We start from the raw sequence: 16,738 nt of genomic DNA on the forward strand, positions 1-16,738 counted from the left end.
CACGTGCATTAAAATTCATGTTGATTGAGATTTATAAAGAGAAAGTGTGTAGAGCGTTTCTTATGCAAAGTTTTAGGCATCTGAATTTTTTTTGTGCATACGCACATTTCTAGTTTGGTCCGTACGCCATGTTTTGGTGTGAATTCTATACAAGGTATTATACGCGTGCCCCCCAGGCCTGAGTTTCCGAGTAGGAAATCCGACTTAAGGGGGCGTTCCAGTTGAAAATTCCATCTAGGAAGCTGGAAATTCTTATTTCCCAGCTTAACGGAAGTCCTGAGCTGACAGGGGAAGGCGGTCACTTAAGTGCACATAGCTGCAGAGAAGGTGGACGAGTGAGACACTCGAGATCGAGAACACAGCGGTAAGAGTGGCTCAGTGGTTGGCTGCACAAAAAAGTACGTCAGGGCCTCCGTTTTCTTTTAAAGGAGCTTTACTTTTGTTGTGAAGGCTGATCGAGAGCCTAAAGTTGGATTTTATTTTTGTAAATCGTGATCAAGGCCTTCTTTCACCCTTACAGTTTTAGAGAAGGGTAGCCCTGATATTTTATATTGGATTTTTGCACCTGTTATTTTTAATTTTTTTGTTTCGTCTTCTCCACCCCTTTCTTGGAGAACAGGGTTTAGTGTTTTTAGGACTCTCTTTACATTATTATATATTTTTGTATGTTGAGTGTCGACTTCAAAGAGTTGCTGTAAAAAACAATATTAACTTTTGGTTTTTTTTTTTTTTAATCACAATGGCATCTCTGAAATGTCATTTTGTGGTCACCTTTGGTCCAGCTGGTCCTGACTACTTAGCAGCGTGTCGGGGCTGGCCAACTGTGTCCAGCAGGGGGCGCATGCTCCCTGGGAAAAGTTCTGTGACTGTCAGTGGAAAGGAAAAATCTTACCAGGAGAGATCCACCAAGCCGCCTTGTCTGGCAATCTCCGATTTCACTCTGTTGGCAAAACTGACCGCGTCTTCTCCTTCCTACAAAGTTTTTAAAAAAAAAAAAAAGCACTTTAGACACTGGGTGGCATGGTGGCACAGTGGGTAGCGCGGCTGCCTTGCAGTTAGGAGCCCTGGGTTCGCTTCCCAGGTCCTCCCTGCGTGGAGTTTGCATGTTCTCCCCGTGTCTGTGTGGGTTTCCTCCCACAGTCCAAATACAGTACATGCAAGTTAAGTGCATTGGCGATTCTGTGTTCTTGGTGTTCTTGTGTGTGTGTGCCCTGCGGTGGACTGGCGCTCTGCCCGGGATCTGTTCATGCCTTGCATCCTCTGCTGGCTGGGATTGGCTCCAGCAGACCCCTGTGACCCTATGTTAGGATATAGCTGGTTGGAAAATGACTGACTGACTAAATTTAGATACAACACAAGCACCGACTCTAAGCAAACAATTTTTATTTACAGGACAAGTTAGAAATGACCCCGTATATCACAAACATACAAATCAGTGTGTGGCGAGATGGGAATAATTCTACCAAAAATGTAGCATTCTAAAATCCACTTAATAGAGTTCAGGGATGGGGGCCAAAGCCGAGTCCAGCAGATTTCTGGGCAAAAAAAAAAAACAACTTTGGATGCACGCCTTCACACTGGGCCATATTACAAGTTTCCAATTAATCCCACATGTGTCTTAGGAACAATCTAGAAGCTTTCCAGCCCTCTCCACTTAATTCTTCAAAAATAACATCAAGTCGAGTTTTGAAAGTCCCTAAAGTCCTACTGCCTACCACACTACTTGGTCACTTATTCCATGTGTCTGTGGTTCTCTCTGTAAAGAAAAACTTCCTAATGTTTTTGTTAAATTTATCCTTCACAGGTTTCCAGCTGTGTCCCTGTGTTCCTGATGTCATTTTAAAGTCACAGTCTCAGTCCACTCGACTAATTCCCTTCGTAATTTTAAACACTCCAGTCAGGTCTCCTCTTAATCTTCTTTAAACGCTCAGCTCTTTTAATCTTTCCTCATAACTCATCCCCTGTAGCCCTGGACTCTGCCTTGTCGCTCTTCTCTGGACTTTTTCTTGTGCTGTTATGTCCTTTTTGTAGCCTGGAGACCAAAACTGCACCCAGTACTCAAGATGAGGCCTCACCAGTGTGTTATAAAGACTGAGCAGAACCTCCTGTGACTTGTACTCCACACATCAAGGCGCTATATAACCTGACATTCTGTTAGCCTTCTTAATGGCTTCTGAACTCTGTCTGCCAGTTGATAGTATTGAGTCCACTACAACTCTTAAATCTTTCTCATAAGGTGGACTCTTGATTTTCCGACCGCACATTGTGTATTCAAACCTCACATTTTTACGTACTGTGTAATACATTACTTTTACTGACATTAAGCTGTTAAAACTTTCAACTCCTTTAATCTTTCCTCATAACTCATCCCCTGCAATCTGCCTGGAGACCCAAACTGAACCCAGTCCTCCAGATGAGGCCTCACCAGTGTGTTATAAAGCCTGAGCAGAACCTCCTGTGACTTGTACTCCACACGTCAAGGCGCTATATAACTTGACATTCTGTTAGACTTATTAATGGCTTCTGAACACTGGCTGGGAGTTACAGTATAAACACTTCTTTGGTGATGGTGGAAGAAAATTGAAGGGCAGAGAGAAAAACCACACAAGGCAGTATATCTTACAAGGAGGGGGGCAAAACAGTCAGCCTGTCTAGAACACCACATCGGCCAACATCCTCCAAACTCTCAATCCACAATCCGTCTTCAGACACACATATATTAATACTACACATACATCTATAAATATATAAAATGACAAAATGTACGGCATCTGTGCCCGTAGGTAATGTCTTCCGGTGCCAACGCCACTATATAAATGAAAAAAAAAAAAAATGATTATCATTATTATCCCTAAAAATGCTCGATCTTCTAATGATTACAAAAGTCAGGCCCCAGTAAAAACTTTAATATAATAAAAAAAACACACAGGAAGTATTTAATATGGCCTGCTCATTTTGTATTATGCTTTAAAAAGAAATCCCAGACAGCATAATAGCACCAGCAGCAAATCTGCTTTTGTTAACAAAATTAAAATCCAAAAATAAGCATCTCTGTCAAGGCTGCAGATACAAGAGGGCAAAATATCATGGCCTGTATTGGGGTGATGAGGTTGGTTTTGTGGTTGGGTTTTTCCATATTCTGGGTGACTTTGGAAAAAGTACTGTATATACCAGTGGTCTCAAACTCCGGTCCTGGAGGGCCCCCAGTGGCTGCAGGTTTTCATTCTAACCCTTTTCTCAATTGGTGACCAATTTTTGCTGCAAATTAACTCCTTTTCCTTTCATTGTAACTGACTTGTATTTTTAAGATTTGTTCCTTCATTGTTGCTTCATTTCTTTCCTTGAATGGCACCCAAATAGAAATGAAATGTGAAGGGAGGGAGCCAACAGAAGACCAACTAAGTCAGGACCTCAAACTCCAACCAATTTCACTCCAACCAGTTGCTTAATTAGGTGCCGATTCTCGTTGCTAATTAAACCTGTTCTTTAATTCCATAGCTTGTTGCTGCTCTCATTGTGCAATAGCAGACATTTCTGAAATTGCTGATGCTCTCTTTTTCAAGAGCACTGATGAAATGTTTTGTGGACCTGAGCAGATCAGCATTCCCGAGACCTTCATCTTTCTTTATTTTTAGATATTGTATGATGGACACCAGTTGTTTTGGTTCATTTTATATCTCATTATTGTTCAGCTGCTAACTAAGGAAAAAGAAACAAGGGGTCTGAGTCTTCAAAGGGCAAGTCAATTAAAATTAATTCAAAAGAAGTTAATTAGCAGCAAAAACAGGTCACTCATTAAGAAAATGGTTAGAATGAAAACCTGCAGCCGCTGCGGCCCTCCAGGACCGGAGATGGAGACCACTGCTATAAAGGTTGAGAACTCCCACCCTCCACCACTTTAAAATGTATCCTTACCTGTCTTGTCATGGGGGGCAAATACCAGACATTGCAGACAATAGCCCAGCTGGTCATCATTCTCAAAAGATAGCTGACCATGCTGTACTTGCTGCTGTTCCAAAAGGCGTCTCCAAACTGGGGGTCATACTGAGACAGGACAAAGAAAAAAAAGGGGGTCTTGTTAAGAAAGATGTTGTGTCTGCAATCTGCAGCATCTCATCTTCATCTTTAATTTAAAAAATGTCAAGGGATACACATCCAAAATATAAAAAAAAAAAAAAAGTTAATCATAATAGTATTTACAATGACCACCCCCAATTATTACAACATAACCTTCATTTTCCTTTTATTATTTAATTAGCACACAATTACATGCTAGTTTTTTTTTTTTGTAAAACCGGACCATTTGTCAATTCAGTCCTGGAACAAAATTAAACAATTTTGATCTTTCTTTTCATGTTGGACTGAATGGCGGTATGGTCATTTTTAAATGAAAATAGTATATATTTTTTTTTAATTCAGGAGAACACTAACAACTTTATAAGTACTGTATACTGCTTCAGCCTATCAAAACAACACAGTCACACAAAGCCCCACCCCCTGCTTTATTTTATTGGTCCAGTTGCCTGGTGCAACGGATAGCTGACATGTTTACAGCATACAGTGATTCACAAACTTTCAAGCAAACTAAGCGTATCAACAGACATCCCATGGATGTGCTCGGAGCTTCTTTCATTGGGCAGAAGCAGTCCTTCTCCTGGGTGGGGGAGTATAATGGTGAGTATTTGTGCCCCACTGCACTTTCCATAAACATTAACTGGTAGACTACTTGAAAATTAGGCCCTACTAAATTTATGCACCAAAGGTTTCAAATAGCCGAGCCATTTTCAGGTATCAATATAATAAAGTTTATAATCCATTTAACTGAAAGGACAAGCGTCTTTGTGCCTGACCAGTTTCTCTGTCATTGGTCAAGAGTCTAAGATGGGTTGAAATCAAAATAATCAACACAGACCCCTGGAAATTCAGCATAAATGTTTGCAGTGCACCATTTATTGGACTGCATTTTCTAATGTATGTAGTAATAAAATGCATTGTATTTTTCATTCCTACAGATCACACATCACAGATATTTGTATTAATAAAATGCATTGCATGTATCATTCCAACAGATGGCGCATCACAAATATCTTTAGTAATAAAATGCATTGCATTTATCATCCCAACTCATGTTGCACCACAGACGTTTGTAGTAATAACATGCATTGCATTTGTCATTCCCAGAGATGCCATGTCACAAACATTAACACTACTTTTACGAATTCCATACCAAATGCCCTATAACAGAGACATATGCCATGCATTTGTCATTCCAAAAGATGGTACATCACAAATATTTGTAATAATGCACTTTATTCATGTATTAGTTCATTAGTCCAACACACAAATAATGACATATTATGTTAAATTCCATACCTTAATCGCTACAGGATAAATGGTCCCTCCTATTTCAAAGCTGCCTTTCTTGAACATCATCACGGACGTGTTATTTATACAGGTGCCTGCAGAACAGTCAAGAGCAGAATGAACAAACACCATTCGTTCACATAAATCCATTTATGGCACTCCTCAAAAAATGTACTTTACTGCCTTTTTAGTCAAATAATTCTATTATAAGTAATTCTCGTTTAGTTGGCACATCAGAGTGCCATAATCTGGGTGTGATAAGGGCAAGCCTTGGGGAAAGAATACAAACTTTCACTCAGCAAGTGATGATGACATTGAGTGATACAAAATACAGGGCTGCAACAAAATCAGTTCCTCTTCAGTTCTGGTCGGATGTTTACGACATCCATCTATGATGCGCTTAGTATGGCTGGAGAAAGAGTAAGAAACTGGCACTGTAGGAAATGGAAGAGAACCCATGACATCAGTGTGGGCACGAAAGGGTGGCCAATCCTTTATATTCTCCTTTATTTTCCTTTTCCAGTATGGACTTGCTTTTTGAATACTGAATTTGCTGATAAACAGGTTTTGCCTTTTTCCACTAATACCCATCTTTAGACCTAAATGGCAAATAAGATATTAGAATGTCTAGGTTTATAAAATGATTTTAATTGTTGCTACAGCACCTTTAGAAAGTATTCAGATCCTTCACACTTTTTCAAAATGTAGCCTTTGGCTAAAATCATTTCAATTTAATTTTTCCCTCTCATCAAGCAACATACAATACCCCAGAATGCCATCCATCCATTTTCTAACCCGCTGAATCCGAATACAGGGTCACAGGGGTCTGCTGGAGCCAATCCCAGCCAACACAGGGCACAAGGCAGGAACCAATCCTGGGCAGGGTGCCAACCCACCGCAGGACACACACAAACACACCAAGCTCACACTAGGGCCAATTTAGAATCGCCAGTCCACCTAACCTGCATGTCTTTGGATTGTGGGAGGAAACCGGAGTGCCCGGAGGAAAACCACGCAGAAACGGGGAGAACATGCAAACTCCACGCAGGGAGGACCCGGGAAGCGAACCCACATCTCCTTACTGTGAGGCAGCAGCGCTACCACTGCGCCACCGTGCCGCCCTACCCCAGAATGTCAAAGCAAAAATACGATTTTCAGGAATTTCTGCAAATGTAACAATAAAAAAATATCCTATTGACGTGAGTATTGAAACTCTTTGCTTGGACTCAAGTGCAACCCATTTCTGTTAATGTTTCTACACCTTGTTTGGAGTCCACCGGTGGTCAATTCAAATTGATTGCATGTGATTAGGACAGGCACACGCTGGTCTATATAAAGTCCTACAAGAAGTCAGCCATGAGGTGGAAGGAGTTGCCTGCAGAGCTTCGACACAGGAAATGTCTAAAGCAGGGGTCTCCAATACGTCCCTTTCCAAGTAACTCGCCAACGGGTTATAATGAATCCTACATAAATTTGAAAACTTGATTAGTCAAATTAGGGGTGGGTGATCTTTACAAAAAATCATATCATGAACCACAATCTGAACTGCAATCTATCTTTCCAATGTGGCATACACGTAAGAGAATATCCCGACTCAAACTCATCAAGACTTAAGTAACACTATTTTAAATATCAAACAAAGTTGAATTCGATTGTTCTCTTGTTCGCTAGCTAAGTGGAGTTAAGGACCACGACCTGAAGCTGGCAAGTGAGTGAGGAAGGAAGGAATGTCTCTTAGATTCAAACCATGATACATAGCGAAATGAAAGAAGTCGCAAAATCAACCGGAATGTTCAAGCAAATTATAGAAAGTAGTAGTAGTAGTTCACTTGTGAAAAGCAGACAGACGACGGATTTTATTTATTATATATTAGTAAACCTTCAAAATAATGTTCAGTTAAAGTCTCAACAGCATTTCTGGAGCTTAGCAGAGCCCGATAACTATAAGAATCTTCACCAAGCAGCTCTGAAAATGTCTGCTTTGTTTGGGTCTCCATACCTCTGAGTCTGACGTGAATGTCATGAAATCAAAGTTCAGAACAAGACTGACAGACGAACATTGAAACGACTCCATAAGAGTGAACCTAAGGGGGCTCCACTCCACCAGACACCTGCCTCTCTTGTTGAGTCATCTGACCAACTGAACAAACACATCACACATGCAACTGGACCTGTGAATGACGTGACACAGTGATGCACATGCAAAACGTGAGTTGTGGACACCAACATTTTGTAAATGTTCAGGCAAAACCAGCTTATTCAGTTTGTTTGGGTTGAAATAAGCTATGAGAATAAACGCCAGAAAACATGAGGAGCTCTCGGCCATTTTCATTTTGTAAAAGTAGCTCTCAGGGGAAAAAAAAGAGTCAGAGACCCGTGACCTAAAGAAGGCAACAACAAAAAAAAAAATAAAAAAAGTCTGCAGCATTGAAGGTTCCCAAGAACACAGTGATATCCAGAAATCCTAAATGGAAGAAGTTTGGAAAAGCCACAAGTCTTCCTAGTGCTGGCTATATAGAAAAGCATATTCTTAAAATTGATGATTTGTATATATTCAGAGGGAATCATGAGCATATATGAAAATAAGTGGTGCACGTTCACATAGTGTGGGTTACGGTTAGTCTTACAACAACAACAACATTTATTTCTATAGCACATTTTCATACAAACAGTAGCTCAAAGTGCTTTACATAATAAAGAATAGAAAAATAAAAGACACAATAAGAAAACAAAATAAGTCAACATTAATTAACATAGAATAAGAGTAAGGTCCAATGGTCAGGGTGGACAGAAAAAAAACAAAAAAAAAACTGGCTGGAGAAAAAAATAAAATCTGTGGGGATCCAAGACCATGAGACCACCCAGTCCCCTCTGGTCTTAGGCCATGAAAGAGTTAATTAAGAAATGCCACAATTGATTTTAGTATAAAAGGACGGTCTTGCCTGCTCTTTCACTTGCTTCGTTTTGAATTTCTGTGAAACAAGGATGTTGTGTTCTTTGTTCAATTTCTTTGTTCTATATAGTACTAGTTCAGGGGTCCTCAATCCCAGTCCTGGAGAGCCGCAGTGGCTGCAGATTTTTGTTCTGACCTGGTTGCTTAATTAGAAAGCAATTCTTGCCAATAAAGCACTAACAAGCTATGAAATTAAATTCACTCTGCTATGTCAGGTCATTCTCATATCCTAGATTTTCTTTCCCTTTCTATCATGCAAATGATTTGAAGGCTAAAATGGACGAGTAGTTCTCAGTCCTTCACTTTTTTCTCTTCATTTTTCTTCCAAGTATTTAATTAAACCCAATAGTGCAGATAAATACACACAGGTGTAAATGGAAATAAGCGAAATGGAGAAATGCTGCTCTCTCTTGTCATTTGCATGTTATTGATAATAAGGAGCAATTAAAATAGCTGTTTAAGACAAAATTAAGCAATAAGGGCTCAAAATCACTAAAGTGAAGCAGAAGTGTTACTTTAGCAATAAGTGCTTTTTATTAAGCAACTGGGTTGGAGCAAAAACCTGCAGCCACTGCGGCTCTCCAGGACCGTGATTGAGGACCCCTGGTCTAGGGTGTTGCACCGTGTTTGCCATTATGACTGTAGAGAAAAGCCAAGCAAAATGACACCTTTTATTGGCTAACTAAAAAGATTACAATATGCAAGCTTTTGAAGCAACTCAGGCCCCTTGTTCAGGCTAGATGTTCTATATATACAGTACATTGTGAAGCCAATCCAGACACAGGTTTTGCCACACTACACCCATTTATTTATAGAATAAAGTGCTCATACACCAGCACCAAGACCCAGTACGACTTCTCTGCTACTAGTCCATTCCCCTCCACTCCTCCTCAGGCTGGAGAATGGTGGGGCTCCAGGTGCCCAACGAGTTTGTTCTGGGCCACACTTCCATATACTTCTGTATACCATTGAAACATCTGACAAAAAGATCTAAAAGCACTGAAGCAGCAGACTTTGTGAAAACCAACACTGGTGTCATTCTCAAGACTTTTGGCCACCACTGTACACCTGAGTGTGCTCATCGTGAACTACACCACTTTTAAAAAAAAAATAAAAAAAAAATTTAAGGGAACACATTGAGTCTCCAAATATTCAAGTAGAAACTCTTTACTAAGTAAGAACTGTGTAATTCATTGAGAAAAAAATGATGTCTCAACAATCAATGAAAGGCCAAAAGTCACCAACCCACTGAGGGCTGAGTCAACATCACATCGAAAAGTCAAAAACTGAAATCCCAGGCTGATCCAACTTGTGTGAATTTCATCACAGCAACTCCTGTAGTGTGTATGGCCCCCATGTGCCTGTATGGACCCCCGACAACATCTGGACATACTCCTGATGAAACAGCAGATGGGGATCTCCTCCCAGACCAGGATCAGGACATCAGTGAGATCCTGGACAGTCTGTGGTGCTACTTGGTGAAGTCAGATGCACTGATATATAACATTTCAGAGGTTCTCAGCTGGATTCAGGTCTGGGGAACATGTGGGCCAGTCAATGCCATCAATGCCTTTGTAAACCAGGAACTGCCTACACACATTGTCTTGTTCCAGAAAGAGCCCAGGACCCACTGCACTAGCGTAAAGTCTGATAACAGCTCTGAGGATTTCATCTCAGTACCTAACAGCCATCATGGTACCATACCCTAGCATGTGGAGGTCTGTGTGACCCTCCAAGGATACACCTCCCTCAGACCATCACTGACCTACCTCCAACCAGGTCATGCTGGATGATGTTGCAGGCTGCATAAATGTTCACCAGGGCATCTCCAGATTCTTTCACGTCTGTCACACATGCTCAGTGTGAACCCAATTTCACCTGTGAGGAGAACTCGCCACTAATGGTGGAGCTGCCAATTGCGGTATTCTCTGGCAAATGTCAATCGAGCTGCATGGTGATGGGCTGTGAGCACAGGTCCCACTAGAGGACATCTCGCCCACATGCCACCCTCATGGAGTCCGTTTCTGTTAGCTTGATCAGAAACATGCACACCCGTAGCCAGCTGGAGGTCATTTTGTAGGGGCTGGCGGTGCCGCTCCTGTTCCTCCTGGAACAAAGGAGCAGATACCGGTAATGTTGTTGGGCTGATGCCCTTCCATGGCCCTGCCCAAATCTCCTTGTGTAACGGTTCATCTCCTGATAGCTCCTCCATGCTATTGGGACCTCCTTGTGATGGCACTTATGGACGGGCCATCTTGGAGAAGTTGGACTACCTGTGCAACCGGAATCAGCTACAGGCACCACCTCGTGCTACAAGTAGTAACAAGGTCACAACCAAAACACAAATCTAGAGAATTAGTCAGGAAGGATGAGGACAGAGCAACTGTCTGCGGCCACCATTCCCTTTTTGGGTTTGTCTTGCCATTGCCTCTCCAGGTCACCTCTTGGCACTTTCATTGGCACCAAAGCAGTTGAAGTTGACTCATAATCACTTAGGCTTCCTAGCTGGACATATTGAAATCCCTGAAGCTTCATTGACTTGATGTTAAATTGGGATGATTAAGTGTTCCCTCCATTTTTTGAACAGTATATTTGGTTTAATAAAATATGTACAAACAATCTGGATGAGAACAGGCCATTCAGCCCATCAGAAAACTCGCCAGGCCTCTCCACTTAATTCTTCTAAAACACCAGGAAGTCAAGTTTTGAGGGTCCCTAAAGTCCTGCTGTCTACCACACTACTTGGTCACTTATTCCATGTGTCTGTGGTTCTGTGTGTGAAGGAAAACTTCCTAACGTTTGTGAAGTACTAGGGCGGGGGTCGGCAACCCGCGGCTCTTTTTCACCTTTGCCGCGGCAGCTCCTGTAGTGTGTCACGCGGGCCGGAGTCTTTCAGTGGCTGCGGCGCGCTCCTGAAGAATGGGAGGCGCCACCTTACCTGTCAGGCTGCTCGCCGCGGAGGACGACGTGTGTGCTGCCGCTGGCTGGCAGCCTATCAGAGAGGCCACCAGACCGGTGCAGGCGTCATCGCGCTGCCAGACTGCCGCTGCGCTGCCGAGCCTGCCATAAAGAGGAGGACCGGGCTGAAGGAAGGCGCGTGATTCGCTCTCAGGAGGTAAGTCACACTTTTTTTTCCCTCTTTTCTTTTCTCTTAACACGCACACGTGCCAGTCCCGGGACATAACAGCGTTTTAAAAACGTTACAGTAATGTGTGCATGCCTATCTGCCATGCATCTCGACACCCTACCCATCAAATGAAACTTCAAAGTCTCGTCTTTCCGATGATATAAACTATTTTGACACACAACAACCACAGCACTGACACTAAAGCCTTTTTTACAGAGAAGTACATACTTTAAGAGTTGACTGTGCCTACCTTTGAAGACCCCCTGCAAGTCAAACATCAATATTTCCGAGCAGTATTGATCCCATTGTGTCCGTAAGGCTCCAGCGAATATAATCCAGTAAAAGCGATTTAGGTCCAAAACGCATCGATATATTCTCAAAGGGACAAAACTCCAGAAAGCGTTTCATAACTTGAGACCACCTACGTAATTTTTTTTCACTTATATTGCTCATATTAGACGTAATTTGTTTCTGTCGGCGATAACCATGCTACCACATGAAACACGGAAGTGTTAGCTTCCGAAAGACACCTAAGTTGGCCAATTACGACGGGTCTGGGGTTGACTGGCACCTCGTATAGCCAACCAGTGTCACAGAAAGCTTTGAGAGTGACGTATAGCTCTGAACTCTGGTAGAATCTACCAGTTTGATTGGACACTGTGACTGACACTCAAAACTTACAGCCAATGAGCTGCCGAGCATTTTGATATGTAACTTGCCATACTAACTTGTAAACAAGTTGCAGAGTTGGTGCGTGGTTGTTTATTGTGATTTCGCCAAGTTTTTTCGCATTTTAAATATGAATAAAAGTAGAAGTTTAAACGTAAATAAACGCTCGATTAAATAATAGATGCATGTACGCGTTGCATAATGGTTTTGCGGCTCCAAGTTTTTTTCTTTTCGAAAACGGGTCCAAGTGGCTCTTTATGTCTGAAAGGTTGCAGACCCCTGTACTAGGGTGTTGTACCGTGTTAGCCATTATGGATGTAATGCGAAGTCAAGCAATAAAAGATGTCAGTTTGCTTGAGTTCTCATTAACATTCATGTGAAAATTTACCCTTAACAAGTTTCAGATTGTGATTTGGAAAGAAACTGAAGAGAAAAAAAAGTGAAGGACTGAGAATTAGTCACCTACTTCAGGCTACGACTCATTTGGACGATATCCTTGGGAAGGGAAAAAAAAATCTACGAGACGGCAGAATGAAAAACAGTGCCAAGCCATACAATTAAATAAGATCCGCTATGGGCAAGGAGTGGTTTGCTAATTAGGTTATCAGGATGGAAGAAAAATCAGCTGCCATGACATCCCACCAGGACCAAATTTGCAGACCCCTGTTCACAAGTATAGGATGCAATGCTGAAAACAACTTTGAATATGATGGATTTGGAAAAAGGGGCGGCACGGTGGCGCAGTGGTAGCGCTGCTGCCTCACAGTTAGGAGACCCGTGTTCGCTTCCCGGGTCCTCCATGCGTGGAGTTTGCATGTTCTCCCCTCGTCTGCGTGAGTTTCCTCCCACAGTCCAAAGACATGCAGGTTAGGTGCATTGTCCCTAATGTGTGCTTGGTGTGTGTGTGTGCGCACCCTGCAGTGGGCTGGCGCCCTACCCGGGGTTTGTTTCCTGCCTTGCGCCCTGTGTTGGCTGGGATTGGCTCCAGCAGACCCCTGTGATATAATGGATGGATTTGGAAAAAGACCCAAATATGTGGAGAAAGCCTTTGGGAAAACAGAGAGAAAGTGAAAACTCCATGTGGACATCGACTGAACAATCACATATTTGCCCCATGAACTAAAATACAAAAAACAAGAAAATCTTTATTTATGGTAACTTACCTTCTGGAAAAATTAATATCGGAAGTTTAGTCTTGTCTGAAACATGATCTGTTAACCTGTAAAACATAAGCAGGTAAGTCTGAGGATCATTTTTGTCAAACCATTGCTGAACTTTCATTACGGACCACTGTGCAAGTTATGTTTTTCATTTTTCCAGATATGGATGGTTTTAAAGTAATACTCCACCCAAAAATATATATATATTTTTTTTTTTTTACATCAATTACCATTTTTAATTTTTAATCAAGTTTTCATGTAGAATGGAGCAAATGTGTCTGCCAATAATGACATCTAAGGAGACTGATGTAGGACAACAGCAAACTGTTATGTACGAGTCTGTGTTTCTGAGTATGTCATTTTTTATTGTTTTTGTAATTTATGAATTATTACTTTTCCTATTTTTACATGTTTTATGTTGTTTGTAGTTAGAGCAATCTAAAAGGAGAACAGTCATTTAGCCCAATAAATATCACAAGTCCTATCCTATTAATTCCTCCAAGACAGGGGTCTCCAACACGTTGCTCATGAGCTACCGGTGGCTCGCCACTCCTTTCCAAATAGCTCACCAAAGGGTTATAATGAATCCTACATAAATTTGAAAACTTGATTAGACAAATTAGGGGTGGGCGATCTTTTCAAAAAATCATATCATGATCCTTTTAACACAAAAATCACGATCCACAATCTGAATTGCAATCTATCTTTCCAATATGGCATACGCTTAAGAGAATATCTGGACTCAAACTCATCAAGAGTTGAAATATCAAACAAAGTTGAATTCAATTGTTCGCTCGATAGCTAGCTAAGCGGGGTTAAGGACCATGCCCCGAAGCTGGCGAGTCAGTGAGAAAGGCCCCTTCCCTCGGCCCGCTGCATGGATCTCGGATTCGTGGAAATAACTCGAACTATGATACATAGCGAAATGAGAGTGTGGTATAGCGGGTCCACAGCTCACTGAGCAAAGGCCATTCATTTTAAATAATCACCGCACCAGAGGCGGCTTCGTGAGGGGGGGCGATGTTGTAGCGAGCCGCGGGCAGTCGTCGATGTGGGCGTTTCTCACCGTGTGCACAGGTGAGGAACTGCCCACATTCGTGATTGCTCCCGTGGCTAATGCTGCAGCTGTGATGGCCCCTGGTTATTTATAAAGAAGCGCGAGTCGGTTAAAGGGGGAGAAAAAGAACGAGAGGAGGAGGAGAAAGGAACGAGATAAGAAAAGAAAGGAAAAAGAGGACGGAGGTTACAGGGAGCGAGGAAGCAGACGGTGCGTGCGTGTGGTGAGCGCACGATCGAGGGCAGCTGTGAGGAAGCTGGGTGTTAGGCCAACACCCAGACGTTTGAGTTGATGTTGCTCCCGCTGAGTGACCAGGTAGCGGGAGTGCCTAGAGGAAAGCGACGAGCCGCAGAAGGCCGCGGAAAGGCAGCGGAAGTCGGGAGGCTTGGTGGTGGAGTCCCCAATGTGTGCGTCCTGGCCATTGGTGGAAATCAAGTCTCGGGGACTGGGATGAGTGCCAGACCGAAGCCAGGGATCGGGAGGTCTCCAGTCTCATGTGTGTGTTTCAGGAGGGCAGCTGCAGAGAGCGTCTTGCCTGCTGCTAAGCCCATACGGGATGAGCAGGTGAGACGCTAACGCTAACATAGATGAACACCGAACTTGTTGTTTTAAGAACTGCTTCCTAAAGAAGATTTTAACCTCTCGTTTTAAAGGATGGTTTTTTTCTTATTGTTGCTTTAACCTCCACGTTTTTTTTTATTGGATTATTTATTGAATGAACTGCACTTTTTGAACACTGGTTTTTTTTTGTTGACTGTTTTAAATAAAAGCACCGTTTCACTTTTAACCATCCCCTTGCTCAGATACTCAATTATTGCCTTCACTGACTAGCTCACTCGGTTTCATTATCGACGGTGTTGGGTTCAAGGGTTCCCAAACAACCATGAGAGCGTGGAGCCAGAACCCACATCGTCACAGAGAGAAGTCGCAAAATCAACCAGAATTTTCAAGCAAATTCTAGAAAAAAAACTGACCTAAATCAGTTAAGTAGTTCTCTCATGTAAACGGACAGACATACAGACAGACAGAGAGACATTGGACTTTATATATTACTAGCAAAATACCCGCGCTTCGTAGCAGAGAAGTAGTGTGTTAAAGAAGTTATGAAAAGAAAAGGGAACATTTTAAAAATAACGTAACATGATTGTCAATGTAATTGTTTTGTGACTGTTACGAGTGTTGCTGTCATCAAGGATTTGATCATCATTATTTCGTTCAATCAGGTTCGTATTTGGAGGATGTGTTGTGTTCAAGTTACAGTCCGTGTTTGTCTAGTCTATCCCTGACCATCTCATCTTCGTTATCAACCGTTGTAAAGATAACAGGTTTCATTCATCGAAGTGATCACCACCCAAATCGGTACTCGTGAATCTAAGATGTTCAACAGGGATTCCCGGTATTAAGTTGTGGATTTGCCTGTGAATATTTAGCGGCAGCGTGTCTATGAACGTAATTTAAACTTAAGCTTTACACCGTGCTTTCCTACTGATATGTCTACAAAGGCTTGTTCAGATTCATTGGGTTGTTCCTTTCCTACTGCATCAATAAGCAGCTCGTCTTCCTCTTTATCGGAGATATCACACACTGCATGCACAGGTTTACCTTTCCCAGTCCTGCAAAGTCAGTTCACGTGAGCTGCTCGGAGTACATGCATCGAAGGTTCTCAGCCGTGCTTGTGGTATCTCGTGCGATCTTGCGATGTCCACGGCTTTATTTAATGTTAGCTCAGACCCGGCACTTAAAAGTTTCTCTCGCACTTTCTCCGAGTTTGTGCCAAACGCTAGTCTATCTCTGACCAGCTCATCTTCGTTTGTATAAGTACAGTCCTTCACCCGCGAATATTTAGCGGCAGCGTGTCTATTGGATTGCTGCCGACGGACGGCCTTATATGGGCAGGCACTCAATTGCGTGGGAGGCGTGGTGATGAGGGACGCAACTCCGCCTCACACAGACCCCGAGCTGCAGGCTATGGCCGTATATATGTACGTAAGTAGGTTCTAGTTATGACCGTTACGCGTAGAATTTAAAAATGAAACCTGCACAACTTTTGTAAGTAAGCTGTAAGGAATGAGCCTTCTACCTGCACGGGAAGTTGGAGAATTAGTGATGAGTGAGTCAGTCAGTCAGTCAGTGAGGGCTTTGCCTTTTATTAGTATAGATATATTAGTAAATCTTCAAAATAATGTGCAGTTAGAGTCTCAACAGCATTCTCAACATTTCTGGAGCTTAGTAAAGCCCGATAACTATACGAATCTTCACCGAGCAGCTCTGAAAATGTCTGCTTTGTTTGGGTCTCCATACCTCTGTGCGTCTGACATGAATGTCATGAAATCAAAGTTCAGAACACGACTGACAGACGAACATTAAAACGACTCCATAAGAGTGAACTGAAGTGGCTCCACTCCACC

General features: G+C 42.3%; 1 protein-coding gene across 1 annotated transcript in view; it reads right to left on the reverse strand.

Annotated features, from left to right (window-relative positions):
* The window catches only part of gpat3 (glycerol-3-phosphate acyltransferase 3), a 59,284-nt gene that overhangs the window by 2,018 nt on the left and 40,528 nt on the right, over positions 1-16,738 (reverse strand). Inside the window, exons 9-12 of the mRNA XM_039759684.1 lie at positions 13,277-13,332; positions 5,374-5,459; positions 3,916-4,044; positions 893-972 (exon numbers count right to left, since the gene is read on the reverse strand). Of these exons, the coding sequence (XP_039615618.1) occupies positions 893-972; positions 3,916-4,044; positions 5,374-5,459; positions 13,277-13,332 (351 nt within the window). The remainder of the gene's footprint in view (positions 1-892; positions 973-3,915; positions 4,045-5,373; positions 5,460-13,276; positions 13,333-16,738) is intronic.

Source organism: Polypterus senegalus, chromosome 7 (assembly GCF_016835505.1).
Source record: "Polypterus senegalus isolate Bchr_013 chromosome 7, ASM1683550v1, whole genome shotgun sequence".
In the NCBI taxonomy this organism is placed as follows: Eukaryota; Metazoa; Chordata; class Cladistia; order Polypteriformes; family Polypteridae; genus Polypterus; species Polypterus senegalus.